Source organism: Trichosurus vulpecula, chromosome 5 (assembly GCF_011100635.1).
Source record: "Trichosurus vulpecula isolate mTriVul1 chromosome 5, mTriVul1.pri, whole genome shotgun sequence".
NCBI classification, from domain to species: domain Eukaryota; kingdom Metazoa; phylum Chordata; class Mammalia; order Diprotodontia; family Phalangeridae; genus Trichosurus; species Trichosurus vulpecula.
The window spans coordinates 66,680,426-66,706,993 of NC_050577.1; the positions used below are offsets into that span (position 1 = coordinate 66,680,426).

Here is a 26,568-nt window from a genome sequence, read left to right on the forward strand (position 1 = left end):
CCGTATACTTTGAAGATCCTGATCATGAAGGTCCATGGATCATGAAAGGGAAAGGGTGCAGAACAGTAATGGAGGCAGAAGCAAGGGAGACACTAAGAAGAAACTCTTTCAGCTTTGTCCCCAGCTGAAATGTGTGGTTGGGCCTAGAGATGACATAGGAAGTTGCTGCGAGAGCTCCTGCCCGTGCCTGTACCCGTACTGTCCTTGTGACCTTGGCCAGGTAGCAGAGCAGTGCCTCTTCCCCATCCTGGCTTTCCTTGGGGCCTCTAGGCTCTTGGAAAGAGGTTTGCCGGGCTTCATCAAAAAAGACATATTGTCTGCTTGCATTCCCAGGTGTACTCATTAAATATAAATTTCAGTACTCTGCTGTCATCAGGGTGGGCACACCTGCCCATGGATCAGATTGTGGCCCATCCATGCCTTCTGTCTTGTGCTAATCAGGTCCCTGCAGTGGAGCTTACAGGCTGTCTGTTGGTTAGGCCTCCTTGTGTGTGATTAATACCTCTTTTTCTGCTCACAAGTCTGCGATGATGTCCTTTATGCCACTTCTTTGTTGCTAATGCATTGCAGCCCAACATCTGCCTCCTTTGAGTGACTTACACTTTTAATTCTTTGGAAATGGGGATTCTGTGCCTATTGATGCAAAAATTTTAAATAAAATATTAGCAAAAAGATTTCAGCAACTTATCACAAGAATAATACACTATGACCAGGTAGGATTTATTCCAGGAATGCAAGGCTGGCTCAGTATTAGGAAAACTATCAGTATAATTGATCATATCAACAACAAAACTAGCAGAAACCATGTGATCATCTCAATAGATGCAGAAAAAGCCTTTGACAAAATACAACACCAATTCCTATTAAAAACACTAGAAAACATAGGAATAAATGGAGCCTTCCTTAAAATTATAAATAACATGTACCTAAAACCATCAACAAACATTATCTGTAATGGGGATAAGTTAGATGCATTCCCAGTAAGATCAGGGGTGAAACAAGGATGTCCATTATCACCCCTACTATTCAATTTGGTACTAGAAACGTTGGCTTTAGCATTAAGAGAAGAAAAAGAAATTGAAGGAATTAGAATAGGCAAAGAAGAAACTAAATTACCACTTTTTGCAGATGATATGATGATTTATCTAGAGAATCTTAGAGAATCAAGTAAAAAACTACTTGAAATAATAAACAACTTTAGCAAAGTTGCGGATATAAAATAAACCCACATAAATCCTCGGCATTCCTACACATTCCTAACAAAGCCCAACAACAAGAGATAGAGAAATTCCATTCCAAGTTACCATAGACATTATAAAATATTTGGGAGTCTATCTGCCAAGACAAACCCAGGGCCTATATGAACATAATTATGAAACACTTTTCACACGAATAAAGTCAGACCTAAATAAATGGAAAAATATCAGTTGCTCATGGTTAGGCAGAGGTAATATAATAAAAATGACAATTTTACCTAAATTAATCTATCCAGTGCCATACCAATCGAACTACCAAAAAATTATTTTACAGAGCTGGATAAAATAATAACAAAAATCATCTGGAAGAACAAGAGGTCTAGAATATCTAGGGTATTAATGAAAAGAAATGCTAGGGAAGGTGGCCTAGCCATACCAGATATCAAACTGTACTATAAAGCAGCAGTCATCAAAACTACCTAGTACTGGCTAAGAAACAGAGGTGTGGATCAGTGGAATAGGATAGGTACACAAGATGGAGAAGTCAATGACTACAGCAATCTACTCTTTAATAAACCCAAAGAATCCAGCTTCTGGGCTAAGAATTCATTATTTCACAAAACTGCTGAGAAAATTGGAAAACAGTAGGGCCGAAACTGGGCAGTTACCTTTTTTTTTGTTTACAACACACGGTTCTACATAATTTTGAGTTCCAGATTTTCTCTCCTCCCTCCCGCCTCCATTGTGAGTCCTTTGCAGTTGTCTTTGAACCTTGTGTTGCTGAGAAGGCCAAAGTCTGTCAGGGTTGGTCCTCACAGAATCCATATATCTGTGGTTGTGTATAATGTTCTCCTGGCTCTCCTCCGCTCACGCATTATGTTGTGTAGCTTTTTCCAGGTTGTTATGAAGTCCGTATCATCCCCATTTCTTATGGCACAATAGTATTCCATTACCTTCATATACCACAGCTTGTTCAGCCATTCCCCAATTGATGGGCATCCCTTTGATTTCCAATTCTTAGCTACTACAAAAAGAGCCACTATAAATATTTTTGTACATATGGGTCCTTTTCCCGCTTGTGTGATTTCTTTGGAATACAACCCTAGAAGTGGTATTGCTGGGTCAAAGGGTATGAACATTTTTATAGCCCTTTGGGTGTAGTTCCAAATTACTCTCCAAAATGGCTGGATCATCTCACAACTCCACCAGCAATGTAACAATGTTCCAATTTTCCCACATCCTCTCCATCATTTATCATTTTCCTGTTTTGTTATTTTAGCCAATCTGACAGGAGAGATGTGGTATCTAAGAGTTGTTTTGATTTGCATTTCTCTAATCAGTAGTGATTTAGAGCATTTTTTTCATATGCCTGTAGATAGTTTTAATTTTGGGCAGTTACCTTTGATAATTTCTTTGAAGATACTGTCAAGGCTCTTTTTTTCATCATGGACTTCCGGTAGACCAATAATTTTTAGATTTTCTCTCCTGGATCTATTTTCCAGTTCAGTTGTTTTTCCAATCAGATATTTCACATTTTTTCTATTTTTTCATTGTTTACATTTTGTTTTACTACTTCTTGATGCCTCATAGAGTCACTTGCTCAATTCTAATTTTTAATGAGTTGCTGTCTTCATTTTGCTTTTGAGTCTCCTTTTCCAATTGGTTGATTTTACCTGTCAGGGTGTCTTAGATTCTGAATCTCTATAGCCATTTCACCAATCTTATTCTTTAAGAACTTGATTTCATCAGTGGATTTTTTTTTTCCATTTTTCCCATTTTTTCTTTTACCTCCCTTTAGCTCTTCCAGTAATGCTTTTTGGGCTTGAGACCAGTTCTCACTCCTTTTTGCGGTATCAGATGTGGGTATAGTGTCATTGCTATCCTCTTCCAAATTGGTATTTTGATCATGTCTGTCTCCATAAAAAGAATCAATGGTCCTAGGTTTTTTTGTGGTGTTCTTCATGTTGGTTAGCTTTTTCCTGGCTTTACAGTGAATTTCTGCTTTGAGGCTAAGGGCTCTCTGTCCCAGGTTTCTTCTTCTGGGGATTGTGAGTCTAGTTACTGGCTTTGTGTATTACAGCCTTCAGTTTCCTGAGGTGTGGGGGAGGGGTCTGGCTTCCTGAAGTCTCTTCTTCCCCTGCTCTCCAGCACTGTAGATCTTTAGCAATGGTCTCAGCTGTTTGTTGTTTGTGCTGTTGTCTGCCACTTCCCCTGGTGATTCAAGGGTATGTCTGGGCTCCTGGTGTTGACTCCTGCTGGCTCTGCCCCTCTGGGACTCAGGAACTCCCACTGCTAGGCCACTGAAGCCCCACTTCTGTCTCCTCTATTCCAGCGTTTTTTTCCCTGAGGAATTCTCTGGGTCAGGGGGAGGAGGGATTAGAGCCATTTACCTGGCCATTATGTCTCCCGGAAGTTCAAGAAGACGAGTATCATACCTTTGGGCTGCAAGACTCAGGAGTTGATGTCTCAAGGCTGGTGGTGCTGTGCTGCTGCCTCTTGGCCCTTCCACAGACTTCCCTTGGGAGGCCTGGGGATCTCCGCGGTTTTGGGCACCCAGCTTTCTCCCAGCCTGTTTCGCTGGCTGATTTCAGCAGCTCCTGCCACTTTGGTGCTGTTTGGAGCAGCTCCGCGTGCTGAGCGCTCTCCCAGCCTACTGATTAGTCCCGGCTGCCTTTCGGACTCTGCTGGCTTGGAAATTTGCCCCACTCAGACTGCTCGTGGTTTCTAACGCTCTCAGATCTGCTTAGATTGCTTTTTTATATGTATCTGACAGAACTTGTGTGAGAGAGCTCCAGTAAGAAGCTGTTTTCATGCAGCCATCTTGGCTCTGCCCGTGGGCTAAAATCTTTGACGTGATTATGGATCCTACTCAGGAATCTTTGCACTGTCCTGAGCTTGATGCAGTCAGTGCATTGTCATCCATAAACAGAAGCATCTGGAGAACTTTACTTTCTATCACAATTTGCATTAGATATCCTCCAGTAAATTAGCACATACTTTTAGTGAAGAGAGAGACATGTTCCCATTTTGGCTTCACATGATATAAAAGTCATCAAATGAAGATATCTTTGCTATTATAGCTTCCCAGCAATCACATATGATCTTCATATGTATGGGAAACATCAGTGGAGAGCCTGTTAAGTTGCATTTTGTTGTACTGAATGAAATGCTTTTTTTATAGTCAACAATAAACACAGTAGGATTTTGTATTCTCTTACCTTTCAGTGAGTTTTGTGGCTGTAAAGATGAGGACTGCAATAAAATATCGATTATGAAAGCAGGACGAGTCTATATGGTGATCATGTCCAGAAGTGTAGATCTCTTCACCTTGTACCCATCACACAATAGACTTACACTTAGTAGTAACTTCCAGGTTTTGTGTGACCCTGACTGCAGTTCCTTGGTACTTGACCTAATTCTTTCTAGATGCCTGTGATCTTTTTTGTTTAACATGGGAGCTCTGGGTACTGGTCATTATATTCCTGGGATTTTATCCTTTGGGTTTTTTTTACAAGAGGTGATGGGTAGAGTCTTTCCATTTTTACTTTGCCTTCTGGTTCTAACAGGCATGGGCAATTTTCCCATGTGATTTCTTGAAATAGTGTTCAGGTTTTTTTTGTTTTTGTTTTTTTAAATCATGGTTTTCAGTGACTCCAGTGTGTCTTAAATTAACTAATTGACTTGTTTTCCAGGTCAGTTTTTATTATTAGGTATCATACATTTTCTTCTATTTTTTCAGTCTTTTGATTTTGCTCCAATATTTTTTCTTGTCTCATGGAGTCATGGATTTGCATTTGGTTTATTTAGTTTTCAAGGGTTTACTTTCTTCAATAAAGTAGATCATTTTCTCTTCTAAGCTATTTATTCTCTTTCCAAACTTTGTTGAAAATCCATTTTTCCTTTTGAGTCTCTGCTTGCAGTTGGTATGGATATAGATTTTCGATGCTGGTCAATGTTTTCTTAGATCTGTTCATGTCCAGCTTTAGTTTCTGAATTGGGGCTTTGTGTCAGGGCCAGCCTTTGCTCTTGCTCACTGTTCTCTAGGATGGAGTGGTCAGCCTTACTTATCTTGGGTCCTTGCACTGACCTCTACCCCCCTGGGTCTTTGAGGTTCAGAGTGTTGAATCTTCAAGGCCCTCTCTGGTGTCTCAGGACAGGTGTCAAGGCCCTCAGGAGCCCCAGGCCTGTGTTATCTGGGTCTGTCCACTGTGACAGCATACTCGTCTGTTCAGCGCCATAGTGGTTACTGCCTGCCACTGATCTCCAAGGTGTCTAAGATCCTCACACTGAGATTTTCTGGCCCTCTTTGGGCTTTCTTAAAGGAGCCCTCTGCTTTTGTTGTCTTGACACTGGCTTGGCTGGACTCAGGTTGGGGGGAAGGAGGACAACTGACCTTTTGTTCAGACACAGGGTGGAAGAAGTCACTGTAGTTGTGCTTTGGATTTCTTGATCATCATTCAGTGTGGGCTTTTCTTGAATAGGTATGTTGAAGCCAAATGTCCTACCTTCTGTTCAGGCTGCTGTCTGGGCAGGAAGTCGACTGTCCTTTCTAAACAGATCTCCTGCAGAATCTACTGTGGTGTAGACATAGTAGGTACTGGATCATGTTTGTCTCACTGAATTGCATTATCATTCCTGAGTCCTTGGCTTCTAAATCTTCCCCTGTTCAATTTCAGAGGAATGTGGTTTGTAAGATAATGAGAGCGTTCTTGGTTGAAAGCTGCCATGACTACACAATTTTTATAACACCTCCGACATCAGAATGACTATCAGTTGTTGAGCCAGATTCTCAGCTTTAGGCTCTTATTTAGTGCACCAAAGCCATAATTGAATGATTAACATCCCAGTGGCCTGACCAGTTTACATCACTTTGTGGAAGGAGTGGTACCTGTTTTACCTAGTCTGAGCTGGTTTCCCTTTAAGGGGGTGGGAAAGCTGTCCTTGGGATCATATTTGTTTTGGCATCCTTGTTGCCTGAAAAATAAAAGACCTCGCCTATCCCATGGTCAGCTGGGGGTCAGAGGTTTTAATGCAATTTCCCACTGCCCTGTGGAGAACCTGCCTTTCTCACCTAGCAGCCAGTTGCCATGGTGCATATTCAGGTGAAGGGAGTCACCTTGTAATCTGAATTACTGCCTTATAACCTTAACATCAGTAACCTTCTAATTGCTATTTATTAGCAAAGTCATTTTTATTGCATTTTATAATCCACAAGGGTCTCATTGTATTCTTTTTTTTAAGTATTTATCTATTTTTTAGCACTTAAAAGAAAGTTTGAGTTCAGAAATCTCTCCCTCTCATTTCTTCCCCACCCATTGAGAAGACAAGCAATATGGTATCAGTTTTACAAGTGAAGTCATGGAAAACATTTCCATATTAGAAAAGGGAGGAAATAGCAAGAAAAATAAAGTAAGTGAAAAAATTATGCTTCAGTCTGCATTCAGGTTCACCTCTTTTTGGAGGTGGATAGCATTTTTCATCTGAAGTCCTTCAGAATTGTCTTGGGTCATTCTATTGATTAAAATAACCGAGTCATTCACAGCTGATAATCAGTACAATATTGCTGTTACTGTATACAGTGTTCTCCTGGTTTTGCTCACTTCACTTTGCATCAGTTCAAGGTTTTTCTGAAAGCGTCCTGCTTGTCATTTCTTATAACACAGTTCACAACTCCACCAAGAGTGAATTAGTGTCCCAGGTTTTCACATTCCCTCCAGCATTTGTCATTTTCCTTGTCACCTCAGACCAGAAATCCTTTCACCAGCCACTGTTTACCACTGTGTGTTGTCTCCTGTTTCCTGGATGTCTGCTCTGCAGGCACAGGGACTGTTTCTTCTGTATCTGTAATCCCAATATGCCTAGCATAGCCCCTAACACAGAGCAATCCCTTCCCCCCCTGCCTTTTTAAAAATAAATTTAAAATTTTATATTTTATTTTTATTCTTCCCCAGTTACATGTGTAAAAATTTTTTTAATATTTGTTTTTAAAACTTTGAGTTCCAAATTCTCTCCCTTCCTCTCTACCCTCCCAGCTCCAAACCCTCCCCCTGCCCCACCCAGAAGGCTGGCAGTTCTATATAGGTTATACATGTATAGTCATGCAAAACATATCCATAATAGTAGTGATGTTGTGAACAAAAACAGACACCTGAAGAAAAATAAAGTTAAAAGTATTCTTTAATCAGTATTCGGTCTCCATCAGTTCTTTCTCTGGAGATGGATAGCATTTTTCATCATAAGTCCTTAAGAGTTGTCTTGGATCATCTTATTGCTGAGAATAGCTAAGTCATTCACAGCTGATTATCTTACAGTATTGCTGTTACCTTGTATACAGTGCATTTCACTTTGCATTAGCCCATGCGTGTCTTTGTAGGTTTTTCTGAGAGCATCCCGGTTGTCATTTCTTGTAGTATAATAGTATTCCATCATAATTACATACCACAAACTTCTTCAGCTATCCCCCAATTGATGGGCATTGCCTCAATTTCTAATTCTTTGTCCCCAGAAAGGAACGGCTCTAAATATTTTTGTACATATAGGTTCTTCTCCTTTTTGTTTCTTACCTCTTTTTGGGATACAGACCTAGTAGTGGTATTGCTAGGTCAAAGGGTATGCATGATTTTATAGCCCTCTGAGCATAGTTCCACATTAGAGCAGGCCTTTTTAATCAATGTGTTTTCATTGATTTGTTGTATCCACATGATCATATGGTTAAAATGTGAAAATCTCTTGTTAATCCTCTTGGAATTCTTCTTAAGATAAATGAAGATAGGCTAGAGAATTTGAGCTGACTGTGCCAGAAGGAGCACTAATCTTAAAGTCAGGAAACCAGAGTTTGAGTCTCACTCTGTGATTTACTAGCTGTTTGGCACTGGCAAATAACTTCACTTGTCTGGGCCTCAGTTTCCCTACCCATAAAATGGAGAGGGATTTGGACTAGTTGACTTAGAACTAAGTTTCCTTCCACTTCCAAGTTCCTCTTGTCCGGGCAGAGCTAGAGACAGCAGAGGCTCCTCTGGTGTCTGATACAGCATTTAGTGACCCGACCTACTCTGCCACTCATTAAAGCAGCACAGACACTAAGCAGCTAAAAAGTCTTTTCTAAATTAATATTCACACGTCACCTCTCTCCCCATGGGTTTTAGAACCATGCCCTAAAATACCGGAGGACGATAGGCTCCTTACTGGGTCTAGAGCGTATCTTGTGAGGGCTGGCTGGAGACTTGCCAGTCTGATCAGGACTTTAACCTGCTAAGTTCCAGGCTTGTCTTCCAACTCAAGGTACAAGAAACACAAGAAGAGCTCCTCTAGATCTAGTCATGACCCACAAGGAAGACTTGGCTGGTTGAGTGAATGGGATGGAACTTGGGAGAAAGGGGCTGTGTTGCCCAAGAGTTCAGACGCAGGATTTTTTTCAACAGGGTTTAACAACTTATTGAATATGAATTGAAAAAAGATTGCCACATTACTCATTTTACCATGTTTTTTATTTGTTTTTGCTTCTGTTTGTAGGCAAAATCATCAGCATCGCAGACTGATAATCGGCCTCCCTCATTGGTAAGAGACTTTTCTTATGAGCATTTTGAAATGTCACAATGAATTCAGAAAGTGTTTTTTCCCGTTAAAACAACACATTCAGAAGGGATTCTACCTTTCTGATCTCAGAAAAGTTCTGTATCCTATTGATCCAAGTCTGAAATACTCATATAAACTTCATGATCACTTTTTAAAAATTATTAGCACTTTAAAATGTAGCCTTATGTCTGACCATAACATTTGCTGATTGGTAACGAATTTGTTTTACTTTTCTCAGAGACCATCGTGGTGGCCATTTGAGATGTCTCCTAGTGCATTAACCTTCGCTATTGTATGGCCTTTTATTGCTCAGTGGCTGGTACACTTGTATTATCAAAGAAGGAGAAGGTAATACTAATTGTTGATAATTTTGTTATTCAGAATAATCTACGGTAGCCTTTGTCTACCTTTCAGTGACTGTCGAGGGAACGTTTATTTTACAGATAGTGCATTGCCACGATGGAAAACTTGCATTGAACATAAGTACTAAACTTGACTGAAAATGAGATTTAATGGGGAATATACTTTCTTGATTTCTTCATCCGTTCTTTGGGAGCATCTCTCCACTTTGCACAGTTGTGGTTTGGCAGCTAGAAAGGACAAAAACAATCTCACACCAAGAACTTTGGGGCAATGCTTATTGCGGAAAATCACGCTTACTTGGGGAGGTTGAAGAGAAAATGGGGAGAAATCCAGTGGGTAAAGAACGTCCTCTCTCTTGCACCCAAAGTGTAGACAGACTAGCTTGTTTCTAGTGTAAGTCTAGGCTAGGTAGGAGATAGCACCTCAGCCTGGGTCATCTTCAGTTCAGAGGGTCTTCCGGGGGAGGAATCAAAAAATCAGACATTATCAGCCTGAGGGAGTTCTCCAATTCAGGCCTCCAATGCAGGGCTCTTAAGAAGCCTTCCTAAGTGCAGAGACTTGAATTGACTTTAAGGTGATGCTAAAACTGACCAAAAAGTGGCAGCTAGGTGGTGCCGTAGTGCGTAGAGCATGCAGCCTAGAGTCAGAAAGACTCAGCTTACTGAGTTCACATCCAGCCTCAGACACTTATTAGCTGTGTGACCCTGGGCAAGTCACTTAGCCCTGTTTACCTCAGTTCCTCATTTGTAAAATGAGATGGAGCAGGAAATAGCAAACCACTCCAATATCTTTGCTAAGAAAACCCAAATGGGATCGCAAAGACTGAAAAGACTGACACAGATTCCTTTAGAATAGGGATGACATGAAGCCAGATATTGTGTGAGTGCATTTATTTTTCCAAAAATTCTGAGCTCTTTTTCTGTTACCAAAATTTCCAATATTTAAGTAAGTACATATTATAACAGTATCTCAGAATTGTGTAAATTATATAGTTTGTAAGAAACTTCTCCACAAGCAGCAGGGAGTCAAGTATTAGGGGTAGTGACTGGGCCTGTGATTTCAGTGGTATAGGGAATGTTCTAGTTGACTTGGCTACCTTGGCAAATGCAGCTCAACATCTTCTCTGCAACCTGCTGTCTTGGAGAGTTACCTCAAACAATGAGAAGTCATGACTGGCCCAGGGTCACACAGCCAGGAGGTGTCAGAGGCAGGTCTTCTGGCTCTGAGGCCAGCCTGCCCTCCACTGTGTATGTTATTCTGCACCTGTGGTAATATTATTCCTGTGTTACAGCTGAGGAAACCTCTGCACAAAGCCAGCAGGTAGGATTTGAAGCCAGGCCTTTTGATTCTAACTAGTGACTGTCGAGGGAACGTTTATTTTACAGATAGTGCATTGCCACGATGGAAAACTTGCATTGAACATAAGTACTAAACTTGACTGAAAATGAGATTTAATGGGGAATATACTTTCTTGATTTCTTCATCCGTTCTTTGGGAGCATCTCTCCACTTTGCACAGTTGTGGTTTGGCAGCTAGAAAGGACAAAAACAATCTCACACCAAGAACTTTGGGGCAATGCTTATTGCGGAAAATCACGCTTACTTGGGGAGGTTGAAGAGAAAATGGGGAGAAATCCAGTGGGTAAAGAACGTCCTCTCTCTTGCACCCAAAGTGTAGACAGACTAGCTTGTTTCTAGTGTAAGTCTAGGCTAGGTAGGAGATAGCACCTCAGCCTGGGTCATCTTCAGTTCAGAGGGTCTTCCGGGGGAGGAATCAAAAAATCAGACATTATCAGCCTGAGGGAGTTCTCCAATTCAGGCCTCCAATGCAGGGCTCTTAAGAAGCCTTCCTAAGTGCAGAGACTTGAATTGACTTTAAGGTGATGCTAAAACTGACCAAAAAGTGGCAGCTAGGTGGTGCCGTAGTGCGTAGAGCATGCAGCCTAGAGTCAGAAAGACTCAGCTTACTGAGTTCACATCCAGCCTCAGACACTTATTAGCTGTGTGACCCTGGGCAAGTCACTTAGCCCTGTTTACCTCAGTTCCTCATTTGTAAAATGAGATGGAGCAGGAAATAGCAAACCACTCCAATATCTTTGCTAAGAAAACCCAAATGGGATCGCAAAGACTGAAAAGACTGACACAGATTCCTTTAGAATAGGGATGACATGAAGCCAGATATTGTGTGAGTGCATTTATTTTTCCAAAAATTCTGAGCTCTTTTTCTGTTACCAAAATTTCCAATATTTAAGTAAGTACATATTATAACAGTATCTCAGAATTGTGTAAATTATATAGTTTGTAAGAAACTTCTCCACAAGCAGCAGGGAGTCAAGTATTAGGGGTAGTGACTGGGCCTGTGATTTCAGTGGTATAGGGAATGTTCTAGTTGACTTGGCTACCTTGGCAAATGCAGCTCAACATCTTCTCTGCAACCTGCTGTCTTGGAGAGTTACCTCAAACAATGAGAAGTCATGACTGGCCCAGGGTCACACAGCCAGGAGGTGTCAGAGGCAGGTCTTCTGGCTCTGAGGCCAGCCTGCCCTCCACTGTGTATGTTATTCTGCACCTGTGGTAATATTATTCCTGTGTTACAGCTGAGGAAACCTCTGCACAAAGCCAGCAGGTAGGATTTGAAGCCAGGCCTTTTGATTCTAACTAGTGCTTAAGGTGCCTTTCAGGCAGCCAAGACTTATTCCTTTGAACAAAAAGTAAATGCTTTCTACAATGTGAAGTGGCCCAATGTCTTTTAACAATTTAAATTTTAACCTTGGTGAGGGAAAATTCAGGAGGCCAGAAGCAGAATGTGGGGAATCTCTTCATTTGCTTCAAGGGGAAAGATTTATAATCTTGGTTGGGTAAATGACCTGAGTTTAGCTTGCTTTACCATGTGAAAATTAAATCAAAGTATTATGAAAGTATATTCAAGTTTACTTATAAATTGCTGTATACCGTGCCGGGGCCACTTGAGCAACGTTTCCAGAAGCTGTAATACGAAAAGCAACCACGGGCACAAGTTTGCTTTCCAGGGATTTTTTCTCTTTTCTAAAGCATTTCAAATATTCATCAGTTGTAACTGAATAATCCATTTGCGTCTTTCAGCTGTCAAGAGGTGGACCTATACTCTGATCATGCTTCTTCCTCCCCCTCCGCCCCTCTTGGCAGCCAGTTGGGTTCAGTAAACTGATGTTTAGTATTTGGGTTTCACTGATGGCAGGGTAGAGAGTAGGGGAATGGGAAAAGCATGGAGAGATTTATTTAAGAACAGAACACTTGCCTGAAGTACCGGGATTACATTAACTTGAGGGCACAAAAAGCAGTTTGAGTTGTGTTGCAATGCATTTTCTTTTCCAAGTTCCCCCTTCCATTTCTTTTGTACAGGGCCAAGGGTTGGGCAAGAGAATTGGGAGTAGAACAGAAAGACTACAAGGACCACTTTTGTTAACAGCTTGCTTCATGTCCAAAAATGGAAAGGCCAATCATTCTTCATAAAAAATATAAGGAATAGACTGTGCCCTGCTCCAGCTGTCTGTCACCAACACAGGGAGCAAGATGGTGGAGTACTGGTGGAAAGAACATCAGATTTGGAGGCAGAGAGACCTGAGTTTGAATCCCACCTCTGATACTTAATATGTCAGGCATGGACAAATGAATCAGCCCCTCTGAGCCCCAGTTTACTGATGTGTAAAATGGAGCTATTCCCTGAAGGTACCTGCTTCACAAGGTAGCTTTGAGGGCCAGTCAGAGGAGATAATGAAGTAAAGAACATAGGTTGTAAACTTGAGAGGGGGCACATGAACCTAGGATCTTGGACTCCAGAGCCATGCCACCTCCCCAGATATTTCCATTACAGGCCTGAAATATATAGACTCAGTTATATAATTTACTGACAGTACTTCTACTCAAATGGAAGAAAGAATGCTCTTGGTCCATTGGTTCCTTAAAACATCACATTAATTGAAAAGTAAATATTGAATCTATTTGTCACTGAAACTTATTTTGAATTCTTTTGTTGTTGAGTGTTTATAAAGTCACCCTGGTGTGGGTCATTAGATTCTAGGTTCCTGTAAAGTACTTCACCATTCTGTGGCCTTCTCTGCACCCCTGGGTACTGTTTGGGTTCAGTTGAGAGCCACATCTGTTTACGTCAAACGGAGTGTAAGGAGAACACTGTAGTCTTGGAGGCCGTGGTACTGGGCACATTCTTAGTAAAAGTAAGTCCCAGCTGTGAAGGGACTTAGGCACTGAGTAGGAGCCTGATCCTGGAAGGGGGAGGGACTACATGGGAGGTACAAAAAAGGGAGACTTGGGGCTGGGAATTCACGGTGGCAGCAGGAGGGGCAGAGTACAAGGTAGGTCGTTGGTGTAAAGCCCAGGAGGAAGATTGGGATTAAAGGAAAATTATTTGCTGGAAATAGGAAAAAGGGGCAGACCTATAGAGGTTGAATCTCAGAGAATGTGACCTCAAACTGATTCTTATTTTTCCTGCCTTCTACTTGCAGGATAGAAAACTGCAGTGACATAAGATCATAGATGTAGAGCTAAGGAAGAGACCTGGGTGGGGGTGGGGGTGGGGTCATCTAGTCCAATACTCACATTTTACAGATCAGGAGGAGGATAGGTGACTTAAGGTCACACAGGCACTAAGTGGCAGAGCTGATGTTCACACTCAGATCTTCTGATTCTATGACTCTAAAGCCAGCTCCTACTATACCATACAGCCCTTGTGGAGGAGAAACTTGAATGTTGTTGGGGCTGTGCAAACATATGCAAACGTGTATTCATGTATGCCTAGTTATGGGTGAACTGGTAATCACCTGTGATGTATAATTTGAACAAGATCTCCTTGGATACATTTGTCCACAAATAAAACTTAACCATTTCTGAGTTGAAATTTCTATTATTGGAGTCATTCTTGGGTTAGTTCAGGAAGGTGAGTCTGTTACCTAAAGGAGGCTATTTATTTTAAATTTTTACTGATGCCTTTTGTTTTTATAATCACATCAGTTTCCAAATATATCCTTACCTCTCCTTAAAAAAGAAAAAAAAGACATAAACAAAACATCAGCTACATCTGACAGTATGCAAAATGCCACACTCAGTCTTTCACCTCAGCAGTGAAGGTAAGGAGCAGCTCTTTTCCAAGGCTAAGCTTGGTCATTATAATTATAATTTAAATGTCCAGTTTCTTTTTCCTGTTCTTTCCATTTGTATTGCTGTAGTCATTGTAGATAGTTTTCCTGGTTCTGCTTACTTCACTCTGCATCAGTTCATATTATCTTCCCATATTTCTCTCGAATTCTTCAGAAAATTATTCCTAAAATACCCATGTCACCCATGGAAAAGGGAGACACTCCAACCTTCTCCCGTTACAATCAACCACAGATTCTTTATGGGTTAAATAGATATTACCTTAGAACAAGTCACAGAAAACTCATTCCCAAGTAAATGGATTATAGAGCAGATAACTAAGAAGGTATGTTCAAGGAGTGCAAAAATGGGAGAAAAGGCAGCCAAGAACACGTCAGTGACTCTGGAGTAGTACTCTGATAGGCAGTCTTGGACAGAAGAGGCAGGATGAAACATTGAACATTGAAATTATCATCCCCCTCCCTGCCCCAAACCCTCTCCACCCTCCCCCAACAGTACATTTTTAGGCATATGGTAGTACCTGGCTAACTGAGGGGCAGGATAGGGACTCTCCTTGTCTTATATCCCTTTTCCCTTGACTTTTTTTTCCATGAACCCATCCCAAATTTGCAAATAAAAAAAACCTTCTGAAAGAATTTATTGGAACAGAGGACAATAGTTAAAAATACCCACTATACCGATAGGATATCTAGTCACCCAGCACGAAATTAATTCATACGAAGAATGCAGTTTTAAACTAATGGAACAGTACCTGTTGTGGTCTAGGGGTGCTAGGAAGACCAAAATGCAAGGGTACAGGCCAGGGGTCTGCCTTGAAAGAATTTGACCACTCAAGCCTTCTTTCAGTCCAAGTAATGAGTTTATTGTAACACCAATAGAAGTGGGCCAGACTCTGCACATTTGACGAGGATAAGGTGGATATTTTTATGCAGAAAGACTGTGGGAAGATCTGGATGGGATCTAGTAGTGGCAAGTGGCCTGGGGCAGTCCGGAGGTAACAGAGAAAGGGGCCTGGATGGGATTAAGGAGTGTCAAGTAAGCTAATTAAATAATCAAGGTGGGCTGGGGTGGGCCAGATGTCTCAGGCGAATGTTAGGGACTGGGCTGTGTGGGAAAGTCCAGGGCCTTTTAGGGGTCCATCATTAGCATCCCATCAGTTCCGAGTGAGATGGGTATTATAATATTTCATTGGAGTGGATAATCCCTTCACTAATGCAGTGCTGCATAGTCATCTGGTATGTGGTTTCAGGAGTTATGGTGGCCAAAGCCACAAGAGAAACTTGGAGTGTCTTCCTTTTCTCTGGGCATTTTAGGAACGATTTTCTCTCAGCTTAACTCTGCTCATCTCTGGACAACAGAGGCTACTGTGGGGTTTGTACTTGGATGCCATTCATAGCTTTGAAGAATACTGGGGCACCTGCATTCCATAATAAAGGCATTTGGGTCAGATGTCATGGGATTTCTATATTATACTATGTAAAGAAAGATGTCTTACTCTTTCTCCTTCATTTATTTCTATCTGCCCCTTCCTCTTTACCCCTGCAATCCCTCTCTTTTTCCTTTGTGTATCATCTTGGGTCAGAGAGGGGGGAGAGATAGAGAATGAAAATGAAGTAAACAAAAAGAAAGTGGCGAAGGAGTAGAGGAGGAAGGTCACAGAAGTGGGAGGGGAGTTATACACAAGGGCCGGTAGACATGTCTCTACTAAAAGACCACATAATGTTATTTTGCAAGATTTTTTCTTTTAAAATAGGTGGGAAGATCATGAGATCAGGGAGGTGAGAAAAGACCGACTGCATACTTCACTATGTTGCCTGTTAGCTCTAAATGAAATGTGTAGGCTTTATAAACACTATATACCTTCATAAACACATTTATGTATGTATATGCACACACACATGCACAAACCACCTTTATACGTACACACGTACATACAGTGTGTTTGTCCTATATCTGTCATTAAAGTATAAGCTTGTTGGGGGCCAGGACTGAGTCCTTTACTTCCACTGGAGCTCTCCATAGTGCTTCAGACAAGTATTTTACTGTTTGAAGGGGCTTCCTGAGGACTTGTGGGATCAGCTGACCATTCCTCCTAGGGGGTCACAAGATTTTCTTTGTGCTACACATATGCAGGTTTCCTTCCTTTCAGTATCAGTAGCCAGACACTCTCAAACTCTCTCTTAGGGCCCCCTCTTGATCAAAAGAAAAATGATCTGACGAATCCACACTGACGTGGTAAGCTGTTCCTCTTCAGGGAATCATGTAAGGGAATGACCACTTATTGTCTTGGCAAAACTCTGGGCATGATGGTACCTAGTTCAGGAGAGAGAAATCTGGGCAGGGGGTCCTGTGGGTTGTACCACAAAGGGATAATTGCTGTACTAAGTAGTTCATCTATTCGGTATCCAGGGATACTGAAAAAAAAAGATGTTTAAATTATAATTTATTTGTTAAAAAGAGGCCTCTAGAGGGCACAGTGAACATAATGCAGTGCTGGATCTTCAGACCCTGGGCAAGTTACTTGACTTGTCTGCCTCGGTTTCGTCATCTGTAAAATAGGTAAAACATCTATCTCCCAAGGTGGTTGTGACCATCACATGAGATATTTTCTATGGTGCTTTGCCAACTTTAAAGCATCGTATAAAGGCTTGTTATTCATCTTGTTCAGCCACTTGTAGGTGAGTATTTCTTGTCACGTGATGCAGTTTTGTAATAGTTTGCAGTGCTAATGTTTTCCTTTTCTTTTAAACTGTGTGATCATGATACCTGAGCAGTGTTATTCTTAGGGTTCTTTTGTGTTAAAATGTTTAATATTCAGGTAGAACTTAGGCTGATATCTGCCTTTTTTTTTTTAAAGGAAACTGAATTGAATCCACGACTGCTGGGCCTCAAAGAAATTGGAATGAAAAGGAGCATGGTGTGCCCCTGGGAATTGCAGGCTCGATGATGACCAGACTTCGCTTTTGTTGCTTCAGCAGTCTCAGTGGTGGGGTGGGGTGGTGCTGGGCTTTTGTTCTTTTAGCACTACAAAGATGATTATCTTCAAGACTAAATAATATTACTGATACTTGAATGATCATTCTCAACTAGTTGACAAATAGCATACATAGAATTATCCCATCCTTGGACTTGAAGGACATTAAATTATTAATTATTGTTTGGTAACATATTTACCTGATTATTTCCCATGTAGGAATATGAACTGCTTTTTCAGCACACAGTGATAATGAGACAGATTTTTGTGGGAATTTTGACTTGGTTTTTTGGGTTATGAACTAATGGTGGGGATGGGAGTGGGAGGGAAGCCCTGAAAGGATGTGACTTGGGCAAAAACCTAGATGTCAAATGAAAGTAAATTGACTTCATATGATATGAATTACCCAGGCAAAGGAGACCTTGCCAAGGGAAGCTATTTCAGAGCTCACTTTGTGGACTGCACAGTGCTTCATTTGGGGGGCATTTAAAATCCTAACTTTATTTTGGCATCTTCCTTCACTACATAGGTGGGTTCCAGAACTCCCGACCTGGCCAGAGTGGAAGTGACGTCCCCATGCTCCATTCATTTTGTTTCTAGAAACAGTTCAAGGGAGGTGCGTGTCCTGCATGAGAGAAGTGATGAGTTGGTCTTGATGTTTGAGTATAGACTGATGCTGCAATGTACAAATAATAGTTTCATTCAACCACCTATATCTATTTCTTGGTAATCACCTTCTTTAGGGGAAGAATTGTAGTTTCTGCACGGGGTGCTTTGAAATACAAAATGAAAACTTATTTATACTGTTTTTTTTTTTAACAAAGTACAGAAAACTCATGACTTAACAGTTGCTCAACAGATGATTTCAGTATTCATGTTGCCATGAATAAATCACTTAACCTCTTCGTGCCTCAGTTTATCCACCTGGGGATAATATTTGCAATGTACCTAACCACAGGGATGTTGTGAAGAGAATGTGAGATATTAGGCCTCTGGCTGCCATTTGATTAAACTATACCTCAAGTGACAGAAACTTTCAAAGGCATGGTAACTTGTGGGTTTTGAGGATAGAAGGATTTGAGTTGGTGCCCTGGGAAGCCCTCTTTTGGGAATGATTACTTCTGTGTACAAAAATGATCCTTGTGACAGGAAAAGTCCCTGGCGCATTCTACTAGCATGTGCTTTAAGATTCACTGATAAAGGTCATGGTGTTGCAGTATTTGCATCCTAAAAAATGATACCCAGCACAGCAGAACACTGTACTGAGTATGGTGCATTTTTAATCAGAAAAACTCATCTATCTCTAATTCACAAGGATGGCCTTTTTCTAGAGGGAAAATAATTATTTTTAAAATTGGCATTCCCCAAATCCTTCCTTCCTATTTCCTTACATATCCCTTCCTAGCTTTTTCTTTTATCTGGTGGGTGTGAAGAGGATTGATTACTAATGTCTGCTTAAGAAGCAAACAAGCAAAAATTACCTTTTTAAGAAAAAATAAAAGCAGGTCATTGAATTGCATATGAAAAAAAGATCAAACCTATATGGATGAAGTAGCTATAAAATTTTATTTTCAAAAAGGGTAGTAAAATTAGGGGCTTCTCTTAGTATGATGGGGGACACAAATGACCTTTGTGGCTAGTTTAATCAGACTTTTCGAATGTAAGCAGCTGGGATCAACTACAGGTAGTCCCAGGGTTGTCATCTCTTGGGGTTAATACTTTCTATCCTTTCCCAAAACCTTATTTTGTAGTTTGAAAAGCACTTTGCACACAGCTGTTGTATATAAAAAAACAAAAGATGTAATTTTAGGATTTAATGTTAATGCTTTGTTTAACAAAACCTGATTTTAAATTGACAATGGTATTTTTTTTAATGAAATATTTCTTCTCTTCAGTTTCTTTACTGTAAAGCTGAGTACAAAATAAAAACAGTAATGAGGAATTACTTTGCCTATGTTCTTATAGTCTGAATTAGAATCCAGAGGATCAGTGAACAAGCATTTATTAAATACCCACTGTGTACCAGGCTTTGTGCCTGGCCCTTGTAGGGAGAAGACAAAGAAACAGTCCCTGTCTTCAAGAAACGTACATTGTGCTGGGGAAACAGAACATGTACACATAACTACATACCAAAGATATACAAAGTAATTGGGGTGGGGGGGGAAAGCGGGCAAGGCCTTTAGCTTCTGGGGATTCAGAAAAAGCCTTGTGTGTGGTGTTTGAGCTAAGCCTATAAAGAACTGGAAAAGGGAAAGAAAGATTCAAAATGGCAGAGGAAATTGAAAAGTACACTCCAGGTACAGAGACTAGATGAAATATGGCCAAGGTAATATTTGAGGGACCATGAAGGGTGTGAAGAGAAGAGCAGTGTGTCCAAGGGAGGGTTTCCCTACAATTGGGGAAGAACTACAATTTGTAAGGAGATAGAAGGCAAAAGAGGAACAAATGGAGGATCAGCTTTATGTGAGGGTAGAGATAGCTTGTTAAGAAAGATGAGGAGGAAAGAACAGGAGATAAAGCTAAAAGGCTCTGAGCATCAGATAAAGGAGAATGAAATTCAACAAAAGCATTCACCATGCGTCCTCATGGGGAGATAAAAAAGTGATCACCCTCGCCCTCCAGCAGCATCCCTCAAAGCACAGTAACGTTCCACTACATCTTTCACTAACAAAACTAGTGCTTTACACAACTATCTCTAACAATACTTAAATGTAAAAAACGAGAAATGTTGAAGAACACAACATTTAATTTTCTTCTCTATTAGCAGAAAATCTATATTCAGTCTCTTCAAGTTTGACATTCACTTTTATCTTTTAACAAAGTGCACAACGTTTCTGAACAAAGATGAGATTTTTAAACCTACATTTTAAATTTTGATTAACACTGATTTTTAAAAAATCGATACTTTCTCAGACTGATACATGAACTATTAAAATGTGTTACAATTAATTTTATTAGTCATTTTGGAGGTAGGCTATCAATGTTGCTTATGAGTATTTTTTCCAAATCATTTTAGATAGACAAAATATCAAAACACTGATAAAGCATAAAAATGCTACAAACGCAGAAAGTACAAAGTTTTTCAGCAACATTACTAGCTTAATATCTAGCTATAACTGACCTAGGTTGCTAATGCATATTTCTCTAGTTCATTTCTAATTCCTCAAAAGAATTACACTATGAAATGAAGGGAGTTTTCTGCTGTACTGGGATATAAATCTTGACAGTATATCTTAGACACTGCCTCAAAGTACTGACCTTGAGAACAGAATTTTGTTACTAACCGTATACCACCTAAATAACATATAAGTACATCAACAACATATTTTTCATTGCAAACAATTCTAGAAACTGGATGCATTAAGAGCAGCGGATAAGGGGGAGCGAGGGAAATCAGGTTCACTCTCTCTAAAGTGATATTTCAGTTTTGCTAATATTTTAGCTTTTGTAAAGTGCAATAAAAATAAAGTGGAAAAAGAATTTGAAGATATGTACAATAATTTCTTTTTAAGATAAACTATCGATTTTTATAACCTGAAACATTGAAAAATGCAAATTTAAAGATACACATTAATCTCTTAGATGAAGACAAAACTAGTGATTTTACAAATCTGTCTGTAGTTACTATAAAACAAAAGCAGACTGATCCAAATTAACATGCAATTTTAACATGCAATTTTCCTTAAACTACTCACCTAAGCTGGTATTACAGAAAATGTTTGCCCACAAGGTTGATCAAATAGGAAAGTTAGTTATCTTTTTATAGTGCTATAAACTAAATCCTGATACAGTCAAATGCTGAGCATTGTTCCTGGCTTCAAAATAGGAAGTGTCTGTTTCATCATCTGGTTTAGGTATGAAAGGCATCGTTTGATTCGGTAGATTCTCCCAGTCCACATCCCTGAAGAGAGGATGCTTTTTCAACTCTTGAAAAAAGAAAACAAAAACAAGCAAAAACCCAAGTATGACATCATTACCAAAATTCTCCTTCAATCAATGAGCATTCATGTCAAAATATTAAATGAAACCGTCTCCCAATGGTATTTTCCTTATTGTGGCATGCTCGTTTCATAGAAGCATAAAATCATTTTCCTATACTCAAGTACTTTCTTCCTCTTCCCCAGCCATCACCTACCCCTTTGCCAAATGGGAAGGTGGAAAGTTAGGTAGCAATCTACCCTCCCTGTGATAGCCAATCATGGAGCTTCTCTCCAACACATCTACATCCATCCTTGTGTCAATACTCGTCTCTCTGCCCCCACTCTCCACTGTACAAGTCCCAACCTAATCCCTTCTACAGGGGTATCAGGGCCCAGATCATAGCCTATGTTAAGAACTTTGCAAATCTTAAAGTTCTATATAAATGCTAGCCATATATATATATACTACCCAGGTAGCCTCAGCAGCAAGTAAACAAGTGGCACTGGGAAAATTTGCTTCCTCACCCACCCAGGGCAATGAGCAGTGAATAAAAGCTCCACCAAACAAAATTTAAACAAAAATTTTGAACAAATAAAATGCAATCAAAATTAAAACAGAAACAGTTAAGTGGGGGAAAAAATCTTTGCAGAAAAGTTTCTTTGATAACGGTTTTATTTCCAAGATATGAAAGGAATTGATTCGAATACCTAAGAATGACAGCAATTTCCCAACAGATAAATGACAGATAAAGTAATGAACAGGCAGTTCTTAAAGGAAAAAAAATCCAAACTATTAACAGAATATGGAAAAATACTTGAAATCACTAACAAGAGAGATGTTCATTAAAACTATTAGGTTTCACACCTCTCAACCATCAGATTGGCAAGGATGACAAAAAAGGAAAATGACAATTGTTGGAGAAGTATTAATGCACTATTGGTGAAGCTGTGAATTGGCCCAATTGTTCTGGAAAACTATCTTAAATTATACCTAAAAAGTCACATAACCATGCATACATTTTGACCCAACAGTACCATTACTAACAAAGAGATCAAAGAAAGAAGGACCCATGTATGCAAAAAAAAAAATTCTAGCAGCTTCTTTTGTAGTGACAATTAGAGACTAAGAGGGGGTCCATCAATTGGAGAATGGCTGAATAAATTACAGTATATGAATGCATTAAAATATTATTTAGTAAGAAATGACAAAAAGGATGGTTTCGAACTTGGACGACTTATATGAACTGATGCAGAATAAAGTGAACAGAATCTGGAAAATGATTTGTACAATAGAAAACTACAAAGAAGAAAGATTTAGTTCTAATCAATGCAATGACAAAATATGCTTCCAAAGAGCTAGCGACGAAACATTCTATTCACCTCTTGACAGAAAGGTGATGAACTCGACGCAGAATCAAAGATAGACTTAGGGACACTGTCCATGTGGGGATTTGCTGTACTTAACTATACGTATCTGATACAAAGGTTTTATTTTTCTTTGAATTTGGGGCTAGAAATAAGGTTCCCAAAATGGAAAAATAGTAAACTTTGAGCACACACGCACACAAAAAAGATAACAGGTCAGTAAGAACATAGATAACAAATAGATCATCTTTGAGTTTACATATACTTAAGAAAACCAATCTGTTCATGATGCAGATTTACAACTTCATGGATATTTATACTTTGTATGAGGAAATACTGACTTTATTTGGTTCAGGTTGAATTCAGAATTTTAATAAGAATGAAAAAGAAAAGCAACTGAAGCACACTCTGCAGTCACTTACACAACCCTTCTCAGCACTCCAAATGAGTCCCAGTACTCTGAACAATGCATTAGACTATACATTTTCTTGGGAGGTTTGGTGTACCAGTTCTTGATTCTTCTTTAATTTTGCAATGGTTCAATTCTTCAAAATTGGTACATGGAAAGAATTATTATTCAGTAGAGCCAGTCTTCCTCAGAGGACTGAAAGGATAAAGCATGGACTGACTGCATAGTGTCTTCCATATTCTGTAAGGTGCTTGATGTGGCTATTACACTGAATCAAGTTCAAGTGGGTGAAGTGTAGCATGAAGAGTCAAAAACCTTTTTTTAAGGCCTACAGCCTACAGAGCAGCTGATGGTTCCCTTTATCTCTTTCTAAAAAATATTTTTCAATTAATAAACACAAAGGGGCAGCTAGACAGTGCAGTGAGTAGAGCACCTGGAGTCAGGAGGATCTGAGTTCAAATCCATCCTCAGACACTCGACACACTTACTAGCTGTGTGACCTCGGGCAAGTTACTTAACCCCAATTCCCCTGCCTTCCCCCTTCCAAAAAAAAAATTAATAAGCACACATTCTTTCCTGCCTACCTCCCATCCCTATTTAAAAATTAGAAAAACATCCTTGCAACAAATGTATAGTCAAGAAAAACAAATTCCCACATTGGCCTAAACATAAATGCATCATCTGGCATCCTGGAAGTGAGTGTACTTCATCACTGGTCCTCTGGGGCTATGTCTGGTCACTGTATCAATCAGAGTTCTCACATGTTTCAAAGTGGTTTGTTTTTACAACACTGTTGCTACTATATACGTTGTTCTCCTGGTTCTGACTGCTTCGCTCTATATCAGTTCAAATAATTTTATATTTCTCTGAAGCTATTCCCTTCATCTTCCATTACCTTCACATATCATAATTTTTTTTATTTATTTCCCAACTGATGCACACCTCTTGGTTTCCAGGGGGTTGTTTTTTTTTTTTTTTCACCACTACAAAAGCAAACAAGAACTGCTAAAAATATTTTTGTGCATGTAGGTTCTTTTCCTTCTTTATTTGATCTCTTTGTGGAAGTATGCCTAGTAGCGGTATTACTGGGTCAAAATATATGTAGTAAAACTTTTGGGGCATAAAATTCCAAACTGCCTTTCAGAATTGTTAGAACAATTTGAAACAACCCCAACAATGGATTAGTTATGTCTGCCTTTTCACAGCTTTTTTGACATTAACTATTTTCACTTTTTGCCCATTTGCTGAGTGTAAAGTGAAACTGTAGAATTGTTTTAAATCACATTTCTCTTATTATTATTAGTAATCTGAAGCAAATTCAAATTGGTTAACTACTTGCAATTCTTTCAAAATCTGTCTGCTCATATCCTTTGGTCACATACATAGGAATTGCTATTGAGATAACATTTATCTATGTTAATTCCCTATCTGGGTTATTGCACAGAGATGAAATCAAAATCTTTAAAAAATGAGATATGGAACTTAATCAGAGAAACACATTTCATAAAATAAGGGGCAGACAACATAAAATGAAAAAACTGAGGTTAAAAACAAAGGCATCAATAAAACTTAAAGGAAAATATTAAATCTTACCTTTTAGTCCAGCTCTTTTTGAACTATCTATTGTTAAAAGGACTTCTATTGCACTCTGACAATTATCAGACAATTTTTCTTCATCTTCAGGCCAAGGGATATCTAGAAATATAAATACATATACCGGTTTGTCAATTGTTGCTTAAATAAATAAAATTAATCAGTAAAACAGGTCTTAATAGAAAAAAATTACCTCTTTTCAAAATATTCTGGAATACATGCTGTGGTGTTTCATCATTGAAGGGTGGAATTCCTGTTAGAAACTCAAATAAGCAAACTCCAAGTGCCCACCAATCTACCGCAGGACCTGAAATTTAAGAGAAAGTAGCTGAAATTGTAGTCATTTTCCAAGGTCAAAGCATGACTTTTCTTCTGACTAGATATGGGCCAGCCAGTCTTTTCAAGTGAAATAATTCTCCTTTAATGCTTCCTTTCCTATTTTCTAAGAGATTTGGGTTTATCTATATCACAGAATGAACCAAAGAAAAGGAATTTTTGGTTGGCATTAATACTCCTAACATGGCATCTTCTATATGAAATTTAAGAGTTTGGGGAAGTAACTGAGAATAAAAAAATCATTAAGAAGTAAGAATTATATCTTGATCTACTGCTTCCCATTCTACAACTGGGCAAATTTACCTGTTATTTACTTTTTATGTTCTTATATGTTATTTACGTTTATTTTCCTGAACATAGTCATGATGAAAATCTTAGCACACAACCAAAATAAAGATGAGATAATAAAAAAAGGTTTCTTCCTAAGATCCTTCCTCTATCTAAATAGTTAAACAATGTGTCATTATTCCGATATTGATTTAGGTAAGGTAGTTAAAAATGAGGCAACCTCTGATTTGATATGATAATGTTCTTTTAATGGCAAAGCTAGTTAACTCTAAATCATCTTTAATAATTTGCTGTTTTGATTTAATACAATTTTATTTTACAACAAAATCCCTTTACGTTGGGCCAACTTATAGGAAGTCAAAACGTGAATTCTGTTCAAGTGTAGTTTCTACTTTCAAGTATATATCGTAATCCAAATTAGGCTAACACATTCATTCAAACTATGGCTTTAAGCACTATTTTTCAGTTTTGTCAAGTCTTCTTACTGCAGTGGTTTGTCATTTCCTTCTCCATCTCATTTTACAGATGAGGAACTGACATAAACAGGCTTAAATGACTTGCTCCGAGTCACACAGTCTGAGACCAGATTTGAACTCAGGAAGATGAACCTTCCTGACTCAAGGCCCAGCACTATCCACTATGTAACCTAGCTGTCCTTATTAAGTACTGAGAGGACCTATTTTAATATATAAGTTGATTTTTACATAGCATGTAAATTGTGTGCCGATAAAGGGCTGCTTTTAATAGTACCTAAAAAGTTATTTGGAGAAGTATTTAAATAATGAGAGCAAAATATGGTTTACATTTTTGACTTAGAAGTCTGCTAAATAAAATAAACTTTGGTTCAGGCCCTATCTTAATTAGCACAAGTTCTATGTAGGAATTCTAATGTACTACAGTATTAAGACATACAAAGATTAATTTATTTAAAATAACCAGAAGATAATTTTAAAAAATTAATAGTTTTAGTCAAGCAACTGCCACCATTTCACTATAAAAGCAGGCAAAGCAGTGTGGAATGTGCCAATAGGGTGAAGAAAGTATGCAATTTAGAATGTGTTTGCACCTATGATACATAATAATACCTTCTCCCTAAAGCACACAAAGTACAGATACGTGATAAGCTTTGGTTTCTTTTGGCTTCAGAAAAGCACAATTCCCTTAAGTCTTAAGAGAGTTAGTAAACCATGTTAAAAAACATTTAAAATTTTACTTTTGATCTTTAAAAGTATTTTAGGCAAGTGAAGCTTCATTACATTGAAATAAGAATAGGAAGCCTGGAGAAAGCACATATTTAGTTTTTTAAAGACAGAAATTAAAGCCTCTTTCCCAGCTAAGCCCAAATGCGCTTACACCAAAAATAAATACGTGGATGTCTACAAATACATGCCATATATGC

At 39.1% G+C, this 26,568-nt stretch overlaps 2 protein-coding genes across 4 annotated transcripts in view; one reads left to right on the forward strand and one right to left on the reverse strand.

Annotated features, from left to right (window-relative positions):
- The window catches only part of ACBD5 (acyl-CoA binding domain containing 5), a 56,087-nt gene extending 36,886 nt beyond the window's left edge, over positions 1-19,201 (forward strand). Inside the window, exons 12-14 of one of the 2 annotated variants that reach the window (XM_036759240.1) lie at positions 8,709-8,753; positions 9,010-9,119; positions 17,142-19,201. In XM_036759240.1, coding sequence (XP_036615135.1) covers positions 8,709-8,753; positions 9,010-9,119; positions 17,142-17,154 — 168 coding nt within the window. In that variant the 3' untranslated portion in view covers positions 17,155-19,201. The remainder of the gene's footprint in view (positions 1-8,708; positions 8,754-9,009; positions 9,120-17,141) is intronic. The other variant, XM_036759241.1, reaches the window with a different exon arrangement.
- Positions 19,202-20,195: 994 nt separating this feature from the next.
- The window catches only part of MASTL (microtubule associated serine/threonine kinase like), a 33,695-nt gene continuing 27,322 nt past the window's right edge, over positions 20,196-26,568 (reverse strand). The window contains exons 10-12 of one of the 2 annotated variants that reach the window (XM_036760327.1): positions 24,739-24,852; positions 24,546-24,647; positions 20,196-21,184 (exon numbers count right to left, since the gene is read on the reverse strand). In XM_036760327.1, coding sequence (XP_036616222.1) covers positions 21,027-21,184; positions 24,546-24,647; positions 24,739-24,852 — 374 coding nt within the window. In that variant the 3' untranslated portion in view covers positions 20,196-21,026. The remainder of the gene's footprint in view (positions 21,185-24,545; positions 24,648-24,738; positions 24,853-26,568) is intronic. The other variant, XM_036760326.1, reaches the window with a different exon arrangement.